This window comes from Lissotriton vulgaris, chromosome 1_1 (assembly GCF_964263255.1).
Source record: "Lissotriton vulgaris chromosome 1_1, aLisVul1.2, whole genome shotgun sequence".
Classification (NCBI taxonomy): domain Eukaryota; kingdom Metazoa; phylum Chordata; class Amphibia; order Caudata; family Salamandridae; genus Lissotriton; species Lissotriton vulgaris.
Genome location: NC_141685.1, coordinates 1,294,344,547 through 1,294,369,409, shown reverse-complemented (window position 1 = coordinate 1,294,369,409; position 24,863 = coordinate 1,294,344,547). Strand labels below are relative to the sequence as shown.

The 24,863-nt window shown below is 44.9% G+C and overlaps 1 protein-coding gene across 1 annotated transcript in view; it reads right to left on the bottom strand.

Moving 5' to 3' along the window:
* Positions 1-24,863, bottom strand: part of LOC147749023 (cell division cycle-associated protein 7-like) — a 56,340-nt gene that overhangs the window by 26,017 nt on the left and 5,460 nt on the right. The window contains exons 4-7 of the mRNA XM_086936520.1: positions 23,626-23,706; positions 16,857-17,027; positions 16,418-16,561; positions 15,716-15,865 (exon numbers count right to left, since the gene is read on the bottom strand). Coding sequence (XP_086792646.1) covers positions 15,716-15,865; positions 16,418-16,561; positions 16,857-17,027; positions 23,626-23,706 — 546 coding nt within the window. The remainder of the gene's footprint in view (positions 1-15,715; positions 15,866-16,417; positions 16,562-16,856; positions 17,028-23,625; positions 23,707-24,863) is intronic.

Genomic DNA, 24,863 nt, shown 5'->3' with positions numbered 1-24,863 from the left:
CAGCAAGGACTTAAGTGAATATATTCTCAAATCCTCATTAGGTTTTTTTTTTTTTTTTAATATATTTTTTATTTTCCAATTAAACATAATGCATAGACAGTGCAACACAATTAGCAAACATAAAAAATAACTGAGTATTGAACATAACATTGGAAAAAAGAACATTACAGCACTTCATATAACAATCCTAAATGATAAAAATTAATAAAAAAAATGAAATTAAAGAATAAAGACAATCAAAATTACTACTATAATTAATACGCATTACAGTACTTCAGACCATGCACCGTCCTACTGAAGTTACCCAACATAATATCTTATCATATCCCGAATCCAGCCCGCCACCTACTAATAGGTTCCCATATTCTTAACCCCAATTGCCTTCCTCTCCTGCCTTTCCTTGCATATATAGCTTTTTCCAAATTATACACTGCCAATAAGTTAGCAAGCCATACTTGCATACCAGGTGGGTTCATATCCAGCCATGCCCTTGCTATACAGAGTCTATATACAGCCATGGCAACAAATATAAAGTCTCTCTCCCGAAAGGTATCCTCCACTACTATTCCCAATAGTATCTGGGCGGGTGTAAGGGTAATTTTCACATCTAGGGATGATTCAAAAAATCTCTCTATGTCCTTAATTAAGGAATGAAGCTGAGGACATAGGGCAAACATATGTACTATGTCAGCGTCTAGTGAATTACAACGTGGGCACGAAAAACCCCGTAATGCCGCCCCTTTTCGCTATTCTGGCTGGAGTGTGATAGAGTAAGTACAGAGTTTTATATTGTTGTGACTGCAATGGCGCAGAGCAAAGTATCGTTCTTCCTAAGTCCAGTGCCTCCTGAAACCATCCAACTTCTCCATCCAATTTCTCTGCCCACTTACAACCATACTATCATCCTGCTTTAATTCAACGAGGCTTGCATAAAAGCTACGTATTGAGCAATCTCCCCCTAACCTAATCTTTTCCATAATATCCACTCTATTAAACCCGGTCCGTCCACCTAGCTTCGTCCCCAAAAAACTCCTTATCTGCAGGAATTAAAAAAAATCCTGTCTATCTAATCCGAACCTCTCCATTAACTCTGTAAACTGTAAAAAGCCTCCTAAATTCATCACATCTCCTACCTGAACAACTCCTTTCGCTGCCCAACCCTCCATTGTCCTGTCCCCAAAAATTTCAGATGGAAAAGACCTATTTTTCAGCAACCTAGTATACCAATTAAACCTCCCTATACCCACTTTCTTCATAAGAGCAGTCCAAATCTTAATTCCAGCTTCCAAAGTCTTGAATCTAGTTCTTTTATAATAAGCAAACTCTACAGTATAAAACACAATTTTCCACCTCCTCCCCCAAGACTGCTGCATAAACCCTATCAGAGCTATCCGTCGTTCTCTGATCAAGCCCTGCCCCTCCAATCAGCAGTTGAAGGTATTGAGTTGCGGCTGCCAGATAATATAGCCTGAAATCAGGTGCTCCTCACCCACCTCTCTCTCTAGGAAGGGTCATGAACCTATATGCTCTACGGGTCTTACCCTGCGCCCATATAAATCTATTAAGTAAAGCTTCCAGAATATTAAACCATTGTCCCTCAAAATAAAGGGGTATTGCCCTAAACAAATATAAAAACTTGGGCAATATTAACATTTTAATGACATTCGTAGACCCCACTAAAGAGAGATGCAGATTATTCAATCGTTCCAAGTCCAGCTTTACCTTACTCAAAGGGGTCATATTCCTCTGTACCACAGTACCAAGATCCGCTGAAATTATCACCCCCAAATATACCGCCGACCCCGTGACCCTTTGATCCGTACATCCCACAACATGTTGATAACAGACTATTTGGGTTTTAGCCCTATTTAACCTATAGCCTGAAACCTGACCAAAATTAAGAGCCTCAGCTTCAACCTCTCTAATAGCTCCCTCTGGGTTAGATGTCAACACAGCCACATCGTCTGCGTAAGCCAAGGTTTTAGCCACGCAGCCCTTCAATCTCATTGGGGGGGATCTCCTGATTTCCTTCCAACCTACGCAAAAAAGGATCTAAGTATATTGCGAAAAGAAGAGGAGATGAGGGACAGCCTTGTCTGGTTCCTCTTTCTATCTTCACTGCCGCTGAGTGTCCTCTGTTGACCCTAATTCTGGCGCTAGGGTTCTTATATAGTGTTTGCAGGGCTTTAATAAACCGCTCCCCTATGCCACCCCATCTTAAAGTTTGCCATAAATAATCCCAGGAAACCCTATCAAAAGCTTTCTCAGCATCCAAAAACAATGCCGCCATAGGGTCTCCCAGGATACCAGCAGCGTCGAACATTGTAATCACCTGCCTTGTATGCACTGTAGTTCCTTTGCCTGGTATAAACCCATGCTGTGAGCAAACTACAAGATTCTCAACAACCCCTGCTAATCTCTTAGCCAGCATTTTGGAGTAGACTTTAGTGTCCGCATTCATCAGCGTAATCGGTCTGTATGACCCAGGTTGAATTGGGGGTTTCCCTTTTTTTTTTAGAATAACCATAATATCAGCTCCGCCCCATGAATCAGGTACGGCCTCTCCAATTTGAGCTAATTTCATAACCCCAAACATATCAGGGCCCAGAACACTAAAGAAAGTTTGATAAAATTCCACCGGAATCTGATCCAGGCCCGCAGCCTTTCCAGGAGAGAGAGCACCCAATGCCATTGATAACTCCTCCATCTGAAAGGGTGATTCCAGCTCCTCCTTATCTTCCTCCACCATACAAGGCGGAATAATGCTGCTTAAATATCTTTCAATCTTTTCTACCTCTCTTAGACTGTCCTCCTGGTATAGCTGCGCATAAAATCGCCTGAACACCTCCCTCACCCCTTCTGTATCTTGGATATTAGCCCCCTGTTCGTCCCCAATTTCCATGATATCCGCAGCTGCCAATCTCTGCCTAGTGCGGACAGCTAGCAAATGTCCCACTTTCTCGCTGAGCTCATATGCTCCTTCTTTCTTAAATAGTTATCTACTGCTTTTTTAGCTATATGTTCTATTGCTGAGGGTTTTAATGAAACGATTTTAAGTAAATGTTGTTCCAATGAGAGCTGTTCTTCTATAGCTACTCCCAATTCCTCTTCTGCTTTCAGTAATTCACTATTTATCCCCTTAATCCTGTCTTTTTCCTTCTTCTGAGATGAGTACGAAGCTTAGGGTCTCTCCCCGAACCCCTGCCATAAAGGCATCCCAAACCACTCCCGATGGTGCCGTACCTCTGTTAATGTCCCAGAATCCCTCAATCCAACCCTCCATATACCTCCTATACCCCTCATCCGTCAAAAGTGCTCTTTCAAATGTCCATCGTGCTTCCTTCCTCCCCCCTTGGCCCATCTTAATAGTTAGAATAACAGGGCTATGATCAGACACCACTCGCGGTTGTTTTTCAATCTGTGCCCCCCCCCGATCAAGGAACCCGAGATGAGAAAATATTCTAGCCTGACAAGCACTCTATGTGGAGCTGAATAGAATGTGCTTGGATCTTTATTTGGGAGAATCTTAATCCATGGATCAGTCAGTGAGTTATGTGCAACTAGCCCTACTATAGCCCTATATGTTTTCTTCTTCCTACCTCCATAATGACCCCCTGCCTGTAAGAATGAACTCGAGGGATCGTGAATGTTAAATCTCCACAAAATATAATTGGTTCTGACCAATGTGCTAGCTCTGCATCCAAGTAATGAAAAACCTCAGGATCATCTTCCGTTGACCCGTAGACTGTTGCAAGGGTAAATTTATCACCTTTAAAACTTAACTCCACAATCACCCACCGACCCCACTGATCCTCCTTCTTCCTCATTACCACCACGTCTCTACTTCTGCCTAAAACTGCTACCCCCCTATTTCTAGACCCTTGTTTAGAATTGGCCAAAACCATGAACCCCTAGCTGTCCCAAAAGGTAACTCTTAGATGCCTCCACATGTGTTTCTTGCAGACATACTAAGTCTAGTCTCATCAATCTCAAAAGTGCAGCCACTCTTAGCCTTTTAGCAGAGTCGTTCAAACCACAAACATTTATAGTGGCAATTCTACAGCTCATTTGAGGGATATCGTACTTTTCCCGGGGACTATGAGACCATACATAAGCAGCTGCTTCAAATTCATACTATTCTTACTCAAGTGCTGAAATAACCAGATAAAGTGTGTGTTACACTGTCCACCCTTGTGTTGTACTAAACATTGTGTCGTTTTTCCTCTACATTTTTTATTTCCCCTTAACCCCCTTATCCCTCCCTGTCCCCCCCTTCTCCCTTGCTGACCCACCCCCCTACCCCCCTTTACAGCCAAATAGGTCCATAAGACCTATGTGTGATCGCTGCAGATCGTGGCTGTCGCTAGCCACCCCCTGACCCCCCCACAACCCCCCCTCTACTCCCCTGTCTTTTCCCCCATATATCTATACTCTCCTTTCCCATTCTTATTTTCTTAATTACAGTTACAGTGCTCTGTGCTTCTTTTTAGTGTATAAGCCAATAAGATACTTTTAAGAATTTCAACCATTCTTCTTCTGTTTAAGCTCCTCCAAGAACTGCTGAGCCTTAACCTCCGACCAAAACATTAGCACCTTCCCTCTTACGACCACCTTCAATCTTGCTGGAAATAACAGATACGCCTCAGCACCTACTGCCTGAAACGGTTTGATAAGCTCCCTCAACCTCCATCTCCTCTCTACCGTCACATGGCAAAAGTCTGGTCTAGTGAAGAAGGTAGTCCCCTCAAATGTCCGCCTATTATCTGGCCTTGCTTTTTCCAAAAGTTCTTCTCTGAGGAGATAATTACCTACATAAATCAGAATAGCTCTGGGTAGAGGTGGTTGTCCCCCCCCACCCCTGGCTTCCTTGACTGTGAATGGGAATCTGTGGGCTCGTTGAACCTCCTTTTCCCACTGCCAATCAGACTCCGGGAATGCTCCTTTTAAGAGTTTTACCACAAACTTTAAAACATTCTGCCCTTCTGCCCCTTCTTCCACTCCCAAGAGGCGAACATTATTCCTCCGCTGGCGGTTTTCACATTCCTCCATCTTCCAAAGCAAGTCTTCCGCCATCTTTTCTTGAGTACCTTTAAGGTCCTGCCAGGCTTCCACCTCATCTTCTAATCTGTCCTCTCCTCCACCTCCGTAACTCGGCTTACAATACCATCATAAAGTTTGTTGACTTTTTTTAAGGTATTATGGCTTTTTTTCGTTGCATGCCTTGCCCTTCTACTTTCAGCTCTGGCCTCCCCCTGTATTTGCTTTAATGTACTCGTTATCATATCCAAGGGAGCTTGCAACTGTGCTGGAAGTGGGGTTACATCGGAAGCGACTCCGCCTGCGTCTCTTTCTTCCACATACGTCTGCGACGTTGCTGAGTAGTCCCAGAGAAGCTTCTTTCCTCCCCCCACCGGGGATCCCTGTCCTTGCCCATGCTTTCTTCCCTTTACCCTTCTTTTTTTTGGGTACTTTCCTTCCCTGATGAGCTCATGCCTGAAGTAGTCTCTTCGTCCTCCTCAGTGTCAGACTCGCTCATTAACGATTCATTCGTGTCTTCATTAACTGAAAAAAAAAACAGTCTCCTTCAACTGAGCCTTCTGCCCCTTCAGAAACAACTGTCTGATGATTTGCCCTTTTTTGCCAGGCTGACCGTGCTGCTCCATGACTTCCCAGCTTTCATTTCAGCCTCAACCTGCATAAAGGCTTCAAGCATATCAGCATTCCCTGCAGCTTTAGCCATATGTTCTACATCATCGGGTTGATTGATCGCCAATCCAGCCTGTTCAACGCTGTGACCCTTACCAGCATGTATGTTTAGCTCGAGATCCACAGCTGCCTCACCATCCTTTTCCCCTCTCGCTCTGTCACCTCCAGCTTTGCCTCTGCTTCTGCCTTCGCCGCCATCCTCGCGGTCTGCCTCAGTGCGTGACTGTTGCCTAGCGACCAGAACAGCGTCTGCAGAAGCGTCCTCTGTAGCGTCCTCGAGGACGCCTCCGGTGCCTACTGAACCACCATCGAGCTGCAGAGAGTTTTTTGGGGTAAACGCCTCAATCACGGTAGGCTGCCTCATACCCATGTCTCTATTCTTGCCCGAGGGTCCCGCTGCCTGATTTTCCGCATTGTTCGCACTTTCCTTGGTAACTACCGCGGGGCCGCTTTTAGATGTTTCTTTTACCGGCGCCTTACAGCGTAGCTCTGCTTTCTTTCCTTTCAGCGTTGAGGCTGGGGCCGGGGCAGTTGATTTTCGTATGGCCCCCGGCGCCCTCTGTGACCCAGATCCTGCCTCAGTCTTCCCAGGGTCCGCATTCTGCTTCTGCTTGCCTGAGTCCGGCTGCGGTTTATTTTTTTCCTTCTCCTTCTCTGGGTTCGAAGAACGCGGTGGTAGCGGCATCTTATTCAGAGTAATTTCCACTCAGACTACTTGCTACATTTAGTTGCAGACAAGTGAAGCTAAATCTTCTACTGAGCACTTTTTTAATAAAGGATAATCCCAGCAGGCTTATGCGACACCAGAATTCAAGCGCCATCTGGGGAACAGGGATTCATCCTACAAATTTAGCCTACAGGGGGTATAGCCAGGAGGTAGTCAAGAGCGACTCCTCACCACAACCCGTCAGCGGCCATCTTGCCTTCCTGTGACTGTCAGTCCGTTAGTCCTTAGTTGTCAATGCGCAAAAGAGCAGACTCAAATCCTCATTAGGTTTGAAGGAAATTTTGGTTCGACACATTGAAATAGCATTGGGAAAAAAAAAAAAATCACAAAACTCAAAGACAGAGAAAGAACTGTCAGCTATTGATCTGGATACAGTCCTTAAAAAAATTAAAATTAGAACTTGAATACTACATAGGAAAGCATGAAGAAACTTCAAATGCGTAAACATTCCAAATTCCAAAGAGATAAAGAGGACTACCAGGAAGACCGCCTATTTATGTATGCACGGAAATTTGACCGATTTAAAAATAACTATGGTTTAAGTCTGGATGCTGACACAGGAAGTCTGTCATTAACATCCACAGATGCCAGTGTTCGTGAAGGAGAAGGTGATCAAAGAGAACAAAGAGCCAAGTGTTTTATTAGACTAAATGAAGCTGGCACTACAGCAAAAGAAATGGGACCGACCCCAGGAACAATGAGGAAGACTACGAGGAAATGCCCAAAGAAACCGAGCATAAGAGGCAAGCATATATTCTTTGCTTTTTGATGCAAAAAAATATTACACGTTATTTTCATTATCTGGAATGTCAGTTTGGGGGAATTGTACTCAAACTTATTGGGCGCTTATAATGTCTCGTTTTGTTATGATTCACCACAATATTGTTAAAGGTCTATTGGTCTCTTACTTATCTAGTTTGCTATTCATTATAGTCTCATGCTACTGTTTAAGTGGCAGCCATCTTTGCCTTTCTAAGGTCTATATTATTTACTAGCTCGTAGTTCATATTCCTTACTTATAATTATTACGAGCTTATTCCTGTCACTATTTGGATATTTTAAGTCGCCACTGCAAGAGCTAGTTTGTTACTGGTTTATTATAATTGAAATATTCGAAGCTTATATAACACCCACCCTCCCCCCCGTAATATGGCCTTTTGTAAGAACTTTGTCAATATGGGTAGCTGGTGATTCTGTGCCCTAGTTCAGGCGTCACCTAGGCAAATCTTCACATGGACGACAACCAGGAGAATACAGGGGTGCATGACTTGCTTGGATCACAGGTTTAACCCAGAACGCCCTACAAACCTCAACTTTAGCAACAAAAACACCATTGCCCACATTTGTGGGATCACTGGGCCGACAGGTCGCTCTATAAAAACGGTACCTCACTCGTGTGGGTTGGCCAAGTACCCGCAACAGGCAAGAGACCAAAACGTATTGTGGTGACATTAAAATGACGTATCACAAAACGACATGCCTTTGCAATGGGGTCATCTGGGTTTTTGGCCCCGGGCTCAGTGGACATCTCAGGAAGCCTACCAAACAGACCTTTCCGAAGCCTAGATTGGGGCAGGGTGGGGAAGGATTCCAAGGAGGTATCGCTTGCGTAGATCTCCCAAAGTTCACCTACCCAGAATCCACTGCAAACCTCAAACTTAACAGTAAAAAAACAAAACATTCTTACATTTCTCCGTGGGATCACCGTGCCAGCACACATGTCCTACCACACAGCAATCCCCTTATCTCTCGATAAAAAGGATACCCCACCTGTGTGGGTGTCCAATGCAGAATTGCCTAAAATGCATTTAACAAAATTTTGCGCTTCGAATTTGCTGTGCTATCCCCTTAATACCTATGTTTTGGGCTCTTCCCAGTGGCTGGCCCTTAGACCACCCACACAAATAAAGTATCGTTTTACTCGGGAGACCAAGGAGAACGCTAGTTGGAAGGAAATTTGTTATTCTATGGTGATCCCACTCCGTATTTATTTTTGCTGAATTTGAGGTTTAAGAGTAGGAAAACATTGGGGGGATCCATGCAAGCAATCAATATATACCTCCCAGGACTCCCGGGTGTCTAGTATTCATAAAGGTCTTGTTTGGTAGGTTACCTTAGATGGCTGCCGAGCCCAGGGCAAAAAACCCAGGTGCCCCCTTGCAAAGCAAGGTCATTTTGTAATTGGCAAATTTGAGGTCTACACAATAGGTTTGGGGCCCTTCCGTGCCACAGGTACTTGGCCCAACCACACAAGTGAGGTAACATTTTTAATCAGTAGCCTGGGGGGGGGGTTCTGCAGCTGCCCTGGGCCCGCCTATTAAGTGAAAGGCAGTCTGAAGCATCACCTCAGGCTTCCACCGTGTAGACAACACCTGACCTGCACTTTTAAAAAGCAGCAGATCCACCTACAGGAGGGGTGAGTGACACCGGCTTGCATAGAGGGTGTATGTGGGGTCCCCCTGACAATTTCCAGATTATAGCTCGGTCAGAGACAAAGTGTCGCTCATTTGCATGGGGCTATGTCCCAATGCAAATTGAGGGAGAGGAGAACAGCCCTGAGACAGGCACAACGCTACATGTTTCAGCACAAGCTATTAAAAAGGGCCTGCACACGGTTCCTTCTGTAATACCAAGATGCCACTGGGACACTTTGTAATATGGGCCTAAATGCTTCATTGAAATCCTGAGCAGCCTGTCCCACAGGTCTGATTGTTTTAATCCTATAATTATTTTGCTTTCATTACTATTTTGTTTAATTTGCTGCTTGTGTTGGTCAGTTTCCGGCATTTGTATTTTCACGTGGAATACCACCACTCTGCACTGGCTTCTTAATCCAGAGCACATGGGTACCATCTTCTCCCGAATCACCATCTTTAGTACAGCATACCCCTCCCTTTGCTCCTTAATTACCCTTCTACTCCCGAGTGGGTAGGTGGAACCCTTCCATGTTTGGGTTTGAGGCCAGCACCCTGCCCTTACCGTCCCACTTAGGCTTTCCTTAGACCTACACACCTACCCCCAATAGTTCCAAAAGATAATTGCATTCTTTCAACACGATTTCTGAGATACATTTTTTTGTTCTTTGCATCATCCACTCAGGTGAGCTGCTGAATAGACGCTGGATGAACCCTACAGTCCCGTGGATAAGCGGTGCTGGTTGATTTAGTTGGGTATGCAGCATTTACCTTTCCAAGGCGGAACCCCAACAGCCCTTGTTGGTTGGCTTCCACAACAGCTGAATGGAGACTAAAGCACCCCCGCCTCCTACTTGCAAGTAAAGGACTTCCTCAGAGTTCCGAGATGCCAGCTCCTGAATGCTATCCCTGGGTGGAGCCCTGCCACTCTGTTACCCTTAGCAGAATGGATACTTCCTATCTTCACACACTATTTAAACTAAGTCACCAGCACACACATCCACTTAACTGAAGAAACCCCTCACCAAGTCGCCAGAACATAAGTATGGAAGTATAAGCAAATGCGGCTAGCTTCCAGATTTAGGTTATGCTTAAAAATCTACAATGTGGAGCACTACTTCAAATCGCACAGCAAATTTACTGCTATTAGGCTACAGTATTAACTAACACCAAGTACCTACTTAGTTTGTTAGACACCCTCCCATATTGCTCTTTAAGGTAAGGGGGTATACAGAAAGGGTAAAGTATAATACAAATGCCACAATACAGGTGTACAAACATCGCATTCAGCAAGGAAAGCAGAGACCCCCCCGAGCTTTACAGCTACATTTAGAAGCAGTTAGCAATAGCAATATCAAGCTCAGCTAGCATAACAAGCACACAAAATAGCTGTGTAGGCTTCCAATAGCTTTATAACTACTCTACCACCAGAGTGGCAAGTGCCACCTGCTAAATGGGAGAGAATTTTGTGGGCCATTCAAAATCTCTGGGGACTTACCCAGTTGCAGCAGCACTGATAAGTCTCATTAAAAACAGCCAATGGTATGGCACTAGTACAAGTTCAACCACACTGCAGCTTCACAGCACGGTTGCACTCTTCTACATAGCCACTGAATTTTATAACACAGGAGTCAGATCATAATTAAAACGCAGGAATACTTACTCATGCACATCCAGTTAAGTCACACTTGTACCCACATCTAGAACAGCATCATTGACTACATCCGGTTAGTCATATCACTTCGGAACTGTCAGCAATAACATTAACACTTAACAGATGTGCTCAACACAGATTCATGAAGACTAGATCAATGCCAGAATTTTAAGGATAAACACCAGCTATATTAACAGGCTCCCCATAAGTGTATTGAATATACATTTTGATTCTATTTCAGGACCAGAAGCTCAGATTCTGACTTCTTCCTTCGCTTTTTTTCCACAGCAGCCATTTTTTAAAGAACAAAACTACATTTCTCATGAACAGCAGAGAAAAAAAGTTTTAGTAGCAGTCCTTTCACGCGGTCTGCACTCCAGACCCCAGATGGTCCTTCCACACTATCTACTCTTCCTTCGCTACTCAGCAGCAAATTAGATTTTTCTTGTTTCTCCTCTGTATGGGTTGCAATTGTGATAGTGCTGCATTTGTATTGCGCTTTGTAATGATTTGTTTTCACAGATCCCCTTATAAGTCGAGACACATTTGTGTACCTTATGCGAAACAACTTATTTGCCCAATTAGCAGAGCAGTGAGGTCCTCCCATCCCCAAGGGCATTGTGCTCTATGGGCAGCGAGACTCAGGCACTGGTGAGTCCTGACGAGCGCTGCCCTTCAGAGTCCAGCCTTGCCCCCTGCCACCCTAGCAACACCCTAAGTTGGTCTGTATTTCCAGTTTTACATTATACACCCCTGTAGGAGTCTGTATTGCATCTGTGAACACCAAGGGGTCGTACAGGCGCCTAATGGTGATGTGTGAGACATTGGTTCGGGTGGCTGCCCATTGATTGTATAGGGTTGCTGTATCCGAGGGATCTGCCCACAAATTGTGCGCCTTTGGCCATCCAAATAGGTCTGGGTTCCCTCCCAGCTGAATTTGGTGACACGGTGTGTGAATTAGTGCTTCCCAGCACTACCCTGCCTCTTAAGTCCAGTGGGTTTCCTGAAGGTCTCAGGGCCATGCAATCAGAGCAGGATCAGTTCCAGGAGGAGGACCCTTTGGCCTACCTCCCTTGGGACGAGGACTTATCAGGAAGTGGAGGACTCCATTTATAGGGCTGTAAATCAAGCCTTGGCACAGTGCCTCTCGGTGCAGATTGCGAAGGAGTGTGCCAAATGGGCTAATCCCACGCCAGCTCACATAAAGTCCCCCCCACTTATCCCAGGATGACGCCCCCCCCCCCCCACACAAAAAAGAAAGTGTAACCATGGGTGGACATGTTCAATTGTTTGAAAACCGGTTTTCCTGGCGCAGGCTCCCCCATGGCCCTTGCTGACAGTTCCTGGACCCTGCCACGTACTGCCTCCCCTAACACCCTGGACACTGGAGAATCCCCTGGCCAGGACAAGCTTTTGGTCGCAGTAGGTCCGGTGACTAAAATCCTAGATATGGCTGAATAGGTGAAGGCCTAAGGCTCATTGATTTCCCCAGAGGTACTTTCAGGCTGGGGTCAGCGAGGCATTGTGTTCTTGGGGAGCGCTAATTGTGTGCTCTCGATCAAGAGACTGCATTCTCACTTGATAAAGGGATACCCCAAATTGGGGGGCCGGCTTCCTCGGAGGCCCAGGGTGGCTTGTTCGGGGATCCGTTCAAGGGACGTGGCAACTTTGTGGCGACATTCACCTCACTGGACAAGGCCCAGTACAATATTCGGAGAGTCTTCACCCCTTGGGTTTGAGGATGCTGGTCGTGGCAGGGGCTGCTTGGCCAGCCGGTTCTCCTCCAATCCGGACCAGGGACAAGGCTCCGGACGTGGGCAGTATCAGGACCACTCCTGTTACAACACTTACTACCCCACCAGAGGACAGAAGTTTGGAAAAGGTGAGAGCACTCCCATCATCGCGCCTGCGCTTGGTGTGGCGGTTGCTTAGCGCTCTTCTTCCCGGCCTGGGCTTCACTCATGTGTGATGCTTGGGCGCTACAGACTGTGCAAGCCTTCCAGCTGGAGTTCCATGCAGTCTGCATCAGGTGACCCCGGCCCACCCCATTTAGTTTTCCCAATGAGACACAGAGCGGATACGCGAGGGGGTCTCAGCCCTTATCCAGAAAGTAGATATTAGTTGTGCAGAGGAGTACCCTGGTGGTTCTCAGCAACATTTTCCTGGTTGACAAAGCCGATGGGGGTCGGAGAACAGTTATAACTTGAGATTAACGAGTGGGTGTGTATCGCCACTTCAAAATGGAGGGCATCCACCTCCTCAGGGACATACTGAGGCCACACAATTGGATGGTCCACTGGACTTAAAGGACGCATATCCGACAGTCCCCCATCTACCCTCTTCGAAGTTTACTCCAGTTCAGAATGGAAGGCCAGGTTTGAGAGTTCACCACACTGCCTTTCGGGCTATCCTTGGCTCTGTGGTGCTTCACAAAAGGTCCTCAAGCCAGCAGTGGAGTTTAACAGCCCAGGGCATCTGGATGATAGTCTACCGAGACAATATGCTGTTCCAGGATGTGTCCTAGAAGGCTGGCCAGCCACTTGGAGACAAACAAGAAGAAATCCTCTTAGCCCCAATCCAGTGCGCAACCTTTAGGTTTCACAATAGATTACGTTTCATCGACCATGAGTCTTCCAGCCCGGAAAATGGCAAAAATCAGGAACGAATTGCCAAACTTTGGTGGTCACGCATTTCACTGCATCAGCTGGCTCGCCTGTAGGCCTCCTCTCCTCAGATTCAGGCCATTTTTCCCAGCCCCTTGCACTATAGTGTGCTGCAACGCCTCAAGGTGCACCACCAAAGGAGGGGGATGACCTATACCCAATCTGCTCCGCTTACAGCAGAGGTGCGGGCGAGCTGGTTTGGTGGCTCACACACATGGGAGGCGAGGAATGGGAAAAGCGATCTTCGGCTCAGGCTGGGGTGCCAGGTGCAAAGAGTTCTCCACAGGTGGCACCTGGTCCACATAAACAGTCATTGCACATCAACTGCCTTGAACTTCTGGCATGGTCCTTTGCGGTCTAGTGCTGGACAAAGGACAGGGTTCAATCGTGTCTCCTTCTCAAAAAGGACTCTCTGCAGTCCGGGACATCAACCACCTAGGTGTTACCAGATCGAAAAAAAAGTCCTTGGCTAGGTTTGCTAGAGCACTAGGTGTCAGTTACAGTGGAATGCCTGCCAGGTCAAGCAAGCGAAGTGGCAGACTGGCACCCTTGCCACCTCCTGGATTCCAGCATGTGGAAGTTGGACCCGCAGGTATTCTCTCTGCTGGCGGAGAGATGGGGCCCCTTTTCAGTCGACCTATTTGCATCAAGGCTGGATCATCAGTTGCAGAGGTATTTCAGTTGGAGGCCAGATCCTCAGGCGAAGGGGACGTTTGTTTCTCCAGGACTTGCAGCGGGAGCAGGGTTTTGCCTTTTCTCCCTTTGATGATCACGCAGGTGTCTGCCCTCCTTCGTCGCCAACAGACCAATTGTGCTGATCACACCTCCGTAGAAATCTCAAGTGTGGTTTCCCATTCTTCTGGAACTTTCTTGGGATTCTCCAATCCTACTCCCCCACTTTCCTCACATACTCCTCAATCCAGATCTCGATCCTCATCGGCTGATCGTGGAAGGAATGTTGAATGATGGCCTGGCAGATCTCCATTGCACCCAGGCCTTTCGGGACAGGCGGAGACGTTACTCGCCATAGCATGGGCAGACGGCACGACCAAGAGATACCGGTCGGCATGGATCTACATGGTCTGTTTATGTGACGAAGTGTTGATCCCGTAGGATCAGATGCAGTCCACATCCTTAATTTCCTAGCGGGTTTAGCGGAGGACGGCTTGGCCTACTGTTCCATCAATACTTTCTGTTCACCGATTTCAGTGGGCCATTCCCCCGCTCACAGTGCTCCAACTGCGGTTGGGGGGGGGGGGGGGGGGCGGGGGTAGGGACACAGGGGGCACACCAGTTTGTGTGTAGGCTCCTCAGGGGGATTCGCCTGTTCGGCTACAGAGTTTTCCCGGGGGTGCCGCCGAGCTTATGAAAATTATACTGAAGAGTCAGCAAGACGCAACTGCTCATTGCTCTACGGACACATCTTATCCCAACCATAGCCAGATGGGGCTGTTGAGTGATGCAGGAGGCGGGGATCGATAACAAGAAGTTAGGCACCCACTCAGCAAGAGGGGCGATGGCCTCAAAGGCGTTCTCTCGGAGCACGTTTGAGGACCAATCGGTTGCTTGCCTTAGGTCTTCCAGACTACCTTTAAGAGGTTTTATTTTACGGCCAGTGCTAGAAGTAGCTCAGTTGGTGGTTGATAAGCATTGAACTGACATAATCTGAGCCTCCGGTCCAGACATAGAATGAAAATTTGCCTAGCTGAGGTAAAGATAAGTTTCAGTTCTATTAAGGACAGAGGAGAGGATTATCCCGCCCAATGACCTCTGAAGACGTGGACCCGCCACGTTTTGGTGCAAGTAATGGATTCAAGAGTTTACTTAAAATGTGGTGCATGCTTATTTACCGGCTATGGTCGTAAATGTAGTGCGTTCTGGTGTTATTCTGCAACAACTCGTTCCAGTATGGTTCTCTGACAATGCCTATTTTTTCAAGAAACAATGAACCCAAACAAGAGGCGTGATGTCTGACAAGGAATGATTTGCGCAATGAAAGAGTAAGAATATACAGCGTTGAAGGAACATCTGGGATCTGGAGTGCAGACAGCATGAAAGGACTGCTCCTAAAACTATTTTTCTAATGTTCATCGGAAATCCTCACCTAGACTTGAGAAACTTACCTTTACTACAGCTAGGGAAATTTCCATTATGCAGATCAATTAACACTCTGCATGAATCTGGCCTCACTGGAATTGTACTAGACACCACTTCATTGTAGGAGTTGCCCCTCTTGCAGTTCACTGCTGCTGACCAACTGCTAAAGTAAAAGTGAATAAGAGTACATAACCACAAATAAGTAGCATTGATTGCATGCGTGCTCACTAGTCAATGGTGTAAAAAGGAGTTACATACTGTTAAAAAGCCACTCTAGTACCCTTTGTATCACAAACTTGGACACAGTTTGCGTAAATGCTGGTTGCGCACATTGAACTGACAAGAGCTGCATCCTGTGTAAGTGTCATTGGCATAATTGTTTAATTACATTATCATAAAGGTAGAACACTGGGCCTAAATTGGAGTACACAACATAGAGCAGAAAATTACTCACTGGATTGAGGAGAGCATCCCGCACCTCTTCACCATAACGATTTCGCAGGCAAGGAGCGCAGAACTGGCCCCGTATGCCCTGACATTCTTGGTTCCTACAGTTGGTTTTGGTGTCGGTGGTCTTCTGACGGCACTGATGGCAGGTGGAACCCTACAGGACAGTAGGGACCAAAACAAGACAAAAGGGCCTGGTGAGCGACACCAAATGAGATTAGCAGGCACACAATACACCTCGTTCCATCTTGTAAGAACAAAACCAAAAGTGACCAAACAGGATGCTGCACAGAAAAACAGCAGGGGGGGCAGACTGCAATTAACTAGACAGACCTGTACTACTTCGACTCAATTCAGTCACTATTTTTTCAATTTTCTTTTCCTCCATTTACCACCACACCATGTGAAACCTACCAGATGCTTAAATTACCTCAAGGGTGCAAACGTTTTATTACAAGAGCAGATCACAATTAAAGTATTGAAATATTGAAGCTAATAGAACAATGGATTCTACCCATTAGGCGCTCAATTCAAAGTCTACATGTAGATTCCAACCAACACCCAACATGAACTGCTCTTCTGCCTCAAGTCAGTGCATGGTTAGTGCTTAATAAAGTATTCAGGATTCTCTTGAACCAGGTACACCATAGACAGACTCTGTGATGGGTGAAAGTACACTTGCAGGATGACATGGGCTGCATTTACTCACATGAACACTGTGGTAGATTTTGTCTCGCACTGAAGAAGCAATATTATCTAGCTCTTCTTGTGTAATTTCCGACACTGGCCTCACCACGTGTGGTATAGTCAGAGCACTAGGCCTGATAGACCTTCTCTTCTTTGGTGCTTCTTCCTGTTTGAGAATAGGATGGAAATCACACTCTTCAGGTTTTCTAAAGAGGACATCTTCATTCTCAACTACATAAAAAAAACTTCAGCATTTGCCTATATCCAAATGAACAAGCATGTTAATTTTGATCAAAAATGTTTAGAGACTTAATGGGTTGTCAATTTAAATGCACTGAACTGCCCAATGTATCGAAGGACAATTTGTTGGTTTATGACTGGTCTCATTTCTAAAGCTACCCTTTCAGGGAGCTTAAAATTCCCTCTCGGACTTTCCCCGCCCAATGGCCATCTAGATATACCTCTTCCAGTAGATCATACTCTAGACTCTTCATGAGCCTCTGCCTCTGGACCTTTTCAGGAGACAATGGCTCGACTCCACCCATTGATCTGGTCTGGCGCCTACTGGCACGCTCTGGGTTCTTCCGCACTTCTTGATTGGCCAACGAGGCTCTAGGTGGGCGCTTAGGTTTCTGAAACAGATAATCATAGTCCCTAAGAAACAGAACATGACCTTGCAAAGATACCAAGAATTGTACCCCCCGCCTTATTCCGACATTCCCACAAGAACTGCAGGAAACTGGATTGCGTTCACAAAGTGACATTCCATGCTTACCTCCCTCATAACAAATCTAAATACGGTCTAAAAAAACATAAAAAAATAGAATTCTATTTAACACTATTTTGCTCTACAAGGCGGGCTAGGACAAAAGGTCCCAAAAACTACAGCAATTCGTTTTTGTCTGTACCGTGATCAATAACAATGCTCCATAACAATTATCTTATTGCTAGAAGTTTTTCCAACCATCCTATCATTGACTGGCACACGAGAGGTGGGGAACTCTTTGCCACATAGCAAGCCGTTTGATTAAAACTACAACTTCATGGACAGAGATCACGCATATTGAGAAGAACTCCAACAGTATACAGGCTAAAGAGGGTAAGATGAGGAGGACAGGGGTCACCGCTAGATAGGACTGCCAACAGGCACAGACTGAAATTCTCTAGAAGTAAACAAGGCATTAACTTAACTGGGCACTTCAAATTATGAAATTAAGTATAGTGACTGGAAGCAACATTTCCCTGCAGAGCTCTAAATTATTTTCTTTAAGATGCTCACCCACCCTTTATCAGACAGCAGTCTAAAATAAATTAGAAAGGTAGGACACATTTAGGTACACAACGCAAAATGGAGTATTTATTTGCTGTGAAATTATCGGAGCCAATGGAAGCTGTGGATGTAATTCTGGAACATAATGTTCTTTGTTCGAAGGGGGAAAAAAAGTAATGTTCTATCCTGTACCCATCCACCTGCCCCATGGATGGCCTAGTTGACTTTGAAACAGCAATGGTGAAGCCACTGAAACCTGCCATCTATTAGTCCCATAAACTAAATAAGAGCACAAGGAGGCACGGATGAAGGAAACAAGGCGGTTTCTATTAAATTCCTGCTATTCACTCCACCATTCCTAGACAAAATATCTGCTGGACAAGGAATAATTACATAACTACAATTATCAGTCATTGTTCATTAAACAAATGGTGACATCCATCTCAGTAGCATAAGAGTACAGAGTAAACTGGTAGACTGCCACAGACATATGCGCTAGAAAATACTTTGAGTAATTCATATATCGCCCCAGGGAGTGGATCGATAAGAGAGAATTATCAGTTTATAACCGGTTATTGACAAGAACCATTTAACCCTCGATTTAGAAGATGCAAAGGAGATGTCCATTAAAACTGAAATTTGGGTGGAGTGGTAATCATTTTTTTGTCTACAGCAGCTACAAAAGCAGTAGGTGTAATGCCCGATTGGACTTGCGGACATGCATACATAGACAGAAGCAAGGGAGGTTCTCCAGAGTACAAGGCTCAATGTGGTCAGGAATGTTTATATTAACTAAAAGGTCCTAGACTCAGTTAAAATTTAAATTGTGAATACATAAGACTTTCCAAAGAGAAATGATACTTCTATTCAAGCAATTTACTGCAATGTAGGTGCTGCAACTAAGCTATGAAGCTTTATTTTTTCTAAATGTCTTGTATGTGTGAGGAATGTCATGGAGCACTGTTTGCTCTGGATAAACCTAAATATTAATTGTGGTAATGCCCCTATAAAAGAAACTCAATTGTCTCTAGATGCCATATGCAGACCACAAATGGCTAGTTAAAAATAGAGCACTTAACTGGGATTACCATATTTATACTAAACCAGTGTTGATAAAAAAAAAGTTAAAAACCAGTACACCAGGTCTCATTGTTTCGAATGTGACAATTCTGCCAATACGCCATCATCTCCGAGAATGAAGTTTTAAAATCCCTCTCCGCATATAGCTGTGTAACAATGTGAGCTCCTGGGGGGTGCTGTTAAGAATGCCCACCCCTGGGTTGCTTAGGGTGAGTGGCATAATCCAGGATATAGCTGGCCTTCGATTAGCTGGAGGTCCCCAGGGTGAAGCTTGGGTATCAATTAGACTGGTTAAACCAGTTTTGGTCCCAGCTAAGTATGCTGTGGTCCTGTGGCAGGTTAGTGGTTAGGCTCCATTTTCTATCATATATTCTTTTAATAAAAGTATTATACTGGATTCTGCTAAAAGAATGCATGATGAGCAACTGGGGGAGGGCAGTAAGGGCCGATTTAATTGTTAACTGAAGTGGGCAGGAAGACCTCATTCAGCCAGGTGTTTCATCTTAAGCATGGGTGGGCCCAACATTACCCAGGAGGGAGGCTGTGAGCGTGGTGGCAGCCACATTTGCCTGCTCACCACCGAAACAAAAAAGCAAAGTCATGTATTGTAGTTAGGAATGTTACAGGAGTCTGCATGCAGGGAACATATTGCTGGGGAGATGGGCAGGGAAGGTGTAATAATCAGAAGACTACACTGGAGTGATGTCAACATAGGTTTATTCAGGTATCAGGGAAGCAGGTATACAGGTAAAATAAGTCCAGGTATAAGTCGTAGCAAACCTCACCTGGCGCAGCCTGCTAGCTGCTCAGCCCCATCCATCAACGGTCATCTCTCATTCAGTCACCCAAGCATTCCACTCCTAGCCCACACAGCAAACTTCCCATTCAGAACACTCACAGGCTGAGCAGACAGGGAAACATGGGAGAGGCAATGCACAACATAAGGCTACAACACAACTCTTCCCAAATGACAGAAGATTGATAGAACGTAAACAAAGCATGAAAAATAAAAACCGCGTAAAACTATAAACATTCAATTGCAGCAAGAATAAAAAAGGATGAGGAAAAACATTGCAAAGGGAAAAGAACTAATAAAGGGTAATCTAAAGCCCAGGGATGGCAGAAAACGCATCTTTAAAGGGAAAGAACAGAAGACTAAAGAAAGACGGATACAATAATATCCATTCCCTCCTCGAATGAAGAAAATAAATGAGTAGACATAAAAATTTTATTTCTCCATGTAAGGAGAAAAGTCAATGTGGACCAAAGGGACTAGTACCCAACGTCCTGCCCCCACCCTAAACGGGTAAATGTGTACTAGAGGGACAAACCCACTGTCCTGCCCCAAGCTAAAATAAGGGACACCAAATGTAAAATCATTATGTATGGACAACAAAAAGGGACAACACCCAAAGTCCTGCCCCCACTAGTAACTAAGGAACAACCAGTGACAAAACGTCAAAGCTCTCCAATATGAGGCAAGCAAGGTAAAGACCCTGCAACAAAACCTGTGCAGCGCAATGCGTCTTATGCACACAGGGACCCATCCCTGCAACAACAACTCGTGCCGCGCAAGGCGTCTTATGCACACAGGGACTCACCCCTGCTACAATTACTTATAACATAGGTGGTACTGACCCCATTACTATGGGACGAATACCCATTTCTAGAAACATAGGTGGGACTAACACCCCTTAAACACTGAGTATATGGGACTAAACCCCAATACTAAATACATAGGTGGGACTGACACCACCTATGCACAGTATACTAAATACATAGGTGGGACCGACACCACCTATACACAGACATATATGAGTCACAACGTGACTAATCACGTACAGAAGCAAACTACATGCAGCACAAATAAACTCCTACGAGAAACTACAGTGCTTCAATTTTTTACTAAATTTAGCATCCAAAATGTACCACAAATTGTTATGCAGCAAAAACTTTCAGAACAAATGCATAATATATTATCAAGATAATAAACATAAACCCTCTCCGGTGAGCGACCTCTCACCCGAGTTGCTAGATTTAATTTAAATGTACTGGACATTTTTTTACTATAGGAAAATCTCATTCCAACTTAACACTAGGTGGCAGCAAAACACTAAGCAGTGAATAAAGAAATTCATGTAAACAAGGTTTCACAATTCTACGCTGCACTCGAAAAAACAGGAAAAATGCTTAGAACCACCACTAAGAAAAATTATACAGAACATGATGTTAAGAGCCCAAAACTCCGACAAACCTCTCGGCCATTGTTCTGTGATCTCAAAGCTTCAATAAACTTTATTGAAACCACTCTTGCAGAATGTACATGGTTGGCAAAAGGTGCTGGAAGCAGTGTTGGCAAAATGTCCTGGAAGCAGGATCATAATCCCTAGTAGAAATAAAGATAAAATGGCGGCACACTAATCACGCTGTCAGGTGGCTCCCAGCACGCCTGTGCGCAAAACGCATTACTGAGCAGCACCTTTATTTATCGACATCAGGAAGATCTCCGGTGTAGATTCTCACACCTGTCACAAACAGGTTAGCCTCACGCGTGACATGTGGCTCGCTTACAATTTTTGAAGTTCAAAGTGAGTTAAAATGAGCATTGTAGTGGGTTGAGAATAAACAGAATAAAACCGTGAAAAAGACTAAAATAGCCTCACCATACACGCCCAGCTTCAACAGCATATAGATCGAATTCCAGATGAGCCATTAAAACAGATTTCCAACAAAAGGCTGTCCAAGTTGTGGACATTTAAAATGTAACTTAGCCAATATAACACCGTTGTGCAAAGTCCATCTCAACTCACACCGCCCGCAGCGGCTCGAGAACCACCACAGCTGTGTGCCCCCAAATACTTCGTCACCAGTCTTCACTTTTCCAGGCACAACCAGATGAGATGAGGGAGTCTGGTTTTTGCCCAGTGTGTAGGGAGGTCAGATCCAATGTAGGCATAAATCAAGTACACAATCAGGGCAGCGTCATTGTAGTAAAGGTCTGTTCCAACGCCGGCAGTTATCAGGCACACACTCTGCACAATACCAATGAAGCAAAGTAACTGGCTTACTGTAAATGGCTCACTCTGCGCAACATCACTAAAGTGTGTGAAGAGACTTCACGTACTTGTAGGTTCACTCTGAGCAGCACTCATGACGCAACTTGTTGTAGTAGCCTCTTGAGATGGAGTACAGCACGCTTGTTTGGGGGCTGACCGATGTAATGGGCACCGGTGGGGCTGTACTGCGTGCTGTTGCAGTACCAGTTTCACATTTTGTCTTTGTAGCTTAATGTCTGTAGACAGAGTGACACTGTTGTGTGTCCTTTCGAAACTCTTGCCTTTTCCATCTTGTACCGGTCGCTTGCGTTAGACGGCTTCTCCAAGTAGGGACTCCATTCAAGCTTGATGTAGGAAGCATCTTGAAGTATTACTTGTCTTGAACCACTGGAGCGTGGACACTTCTTAACCTCGTCGACAAAATTAAGTGTAGTAATCCTGAGACCACACTGAAGTTATGTCAATGTAGGTTTATTCAGGTACACAGGTAGAATAAGTCCAGGTACAAGTCCTAGCAAACCCAACCGGGAGCAGCCTGCTAGCTGCTCAGCCCCATCCGTCAACTGTCACCTCTCATTCAGTCACCCAAGCATTCCACTCAGCCTACACAGCAAACATCCCATTCAGAACACTCAAAAAGGCTGAGCAGACGCCACAGAAGGATCTAGTGTGGTATCAGCAAGAACACTTGCTGTGGCAGCAAGGGGCATGGCGTGCACTTCCTATGGGAAAAGGAAGCAGCAGTTGGGCGGGACCACAATAAGGTCAACAGAAAGAATGCCTTCAGGTAGAGTCTTTACTTCTAAGTTGCAAGCCCCCGCTGGTCATTGTGGCGGTTGCAGATATCCATAGATTAAATTGTTAGAAGCCTTAATGCTTGAATTCAATTTATCATGTGTCTGCCTTGTGTTGCATTTAAGACCATTTCAAACTTTGGTAAACACAGGAAACCAGAGTATCCAGGCCCTTTGGACACCAGTTACTTGGCTGACCACTGTACTTTGAGCACCAGGCGACAAAACTGCCACCAGTCCAAAATATTTCAAACTTTTGTCATCACTGTACAGATAAAACTATGGTTTCTGCTAGTTCTACCTACAAAATCCCTGGAAAACAAAAATTAGAAAGCTAACTGTGCATGGTTATCATCTACATTTCTGCACAGTCTGAAAAATAAAGTGAGCTCATGTGGCTAAGTCTGTATAGAGAAACTAAACAAATGTGACTTTAAAACTAAGAGCCACTGGCCCAGGCGGCTTCCCATTTTACCTACATAACTAATATCATGTGCTATTTTTGGTGTGGTTGTGTCGCTGTGTTGCACTGATTCCCAATGTTCCATTTAACAAAAAGAAATGCTTCCGAGAAGCAACTGTTAGATGGTTGCAGGTGGAAGGGAAAAGAGCATCACTTCCCAGAAAACTATACCACTACAATACTGAAAGCAACACACAAATTAATGTCTATAGTGCTTAAATGTGCACAGGTATGGGTACATCTGCTGGCTGCTGTAAACCAAGCTCTCAGCTACGTAGAGAGCAACAAAAGCTTGATTAGGCACAACTCCGATACTTTCATAACATCTCAGTTTCAAGATTGATTAGCCAAACATTTGAGGGCTTGGGACAAGAAGCATGCTGGACACCTTAGATGCCAAAAGGGGCACATATAATAAAAAAAGGACAAATTTGAGCATTCACTATTTATACCAAGCAACTTTAACTAAAATGACATGTAGAAGTGTGAATGGTATCACCAAGAGCTCAACCTTAATCCCACATCCAACTATCCACACTGTGGTAAATTGCATGCACCAGGACTCACCTTACCACTACCTCTCAAATCTGCATCCTTGGGAATCAGGTGCCCTGGTAGTTTTTCTAAATCCGCCATGAGTTTAGATAGCTATGAAGAACAAGAAGCCTGTTAAAAGACAAACGGAAGCACAATGGGATGCCTATCAGAAGGGCATAGATCCCTTTCAGGTCTATTAAACTGGGTCACAACGCCCTCCAACTAACATATTCAAAGTCCCAGCTAAAACAAAAACATTTTGGTTGTCGATGCATTAAAACAAAAAGGATATTCACGAACATCCCTCTTTTATACAACATGCTGAGGCTAATGGTGGAAGGGAGATCGCTTTAAAACGTAAGGAAGTTTTAAGGGTGTTACTTAAATGTGGCTTTATCCTCTACAGGTTCATTCAAGGTAATCATTTAGTCAGCAAGAGAAGGCGGAGGGATCTGGAAATGGCAGTGACAGATGAACAAAAGTACCAAGTTAGTAGTGTTCGTTTTCTCACTGATTGGTTGAAACTGTTCATATTCCCTTAAGAAATTAATCCATAAAAATATACCCCAAGAGGTATTCCTTTCTGCATAACTACAGCATGCAAACTGCTGTAACGAGGGCTAGATTCACTGAGATGCTAACAAGACCTGGCTACAGTTATTGCACTGAATAAGTCAGTAATTCTAACTTCAGGTGGGTGCTGATGCCACCCAGCCAGTCTACCTACTGATCTAAAGCATGTTGTCACGTACCCATAATAGCATACCTAGCCATTGGTACCGTTGGTGTATCTTACTAGACGTGTTAACCACAGGGTACAGTTAAATTCCTTACAATAGTAGGCATGGGTGTTTTAAACTGTACTATGAAGGAGACTGCCATGACTTGTGGAAACCTTGTGCACATGCAGTGATCACAGTCTTGCAAACATCTGATGGGACCGTTAATGTACATCTGGATGATCCACAAATAGAATCCATCACGGGGACAGGTCCAATTGCACCCACTGGGCAATCTAAACAACTGAACACTATCCAAGGAACTGATATACTCTGGTCTCACATCTGAGCCCTAGTGGCCTTACAGTGGAAAAGGCAATGGGACACTGGTGCATTTAATCTACTAGCTTAATTAGCTAGTGGACATGCCTGGACCTGTGGGTTTCTCTCAAGGTGCACACACTATGTCAAGGCCCCAATATGATTATTACCATCTCCCAAGATCTGTTGCTTCGGATCAGTATAAAGTGCTTCAGTTCTTGGGTGGTA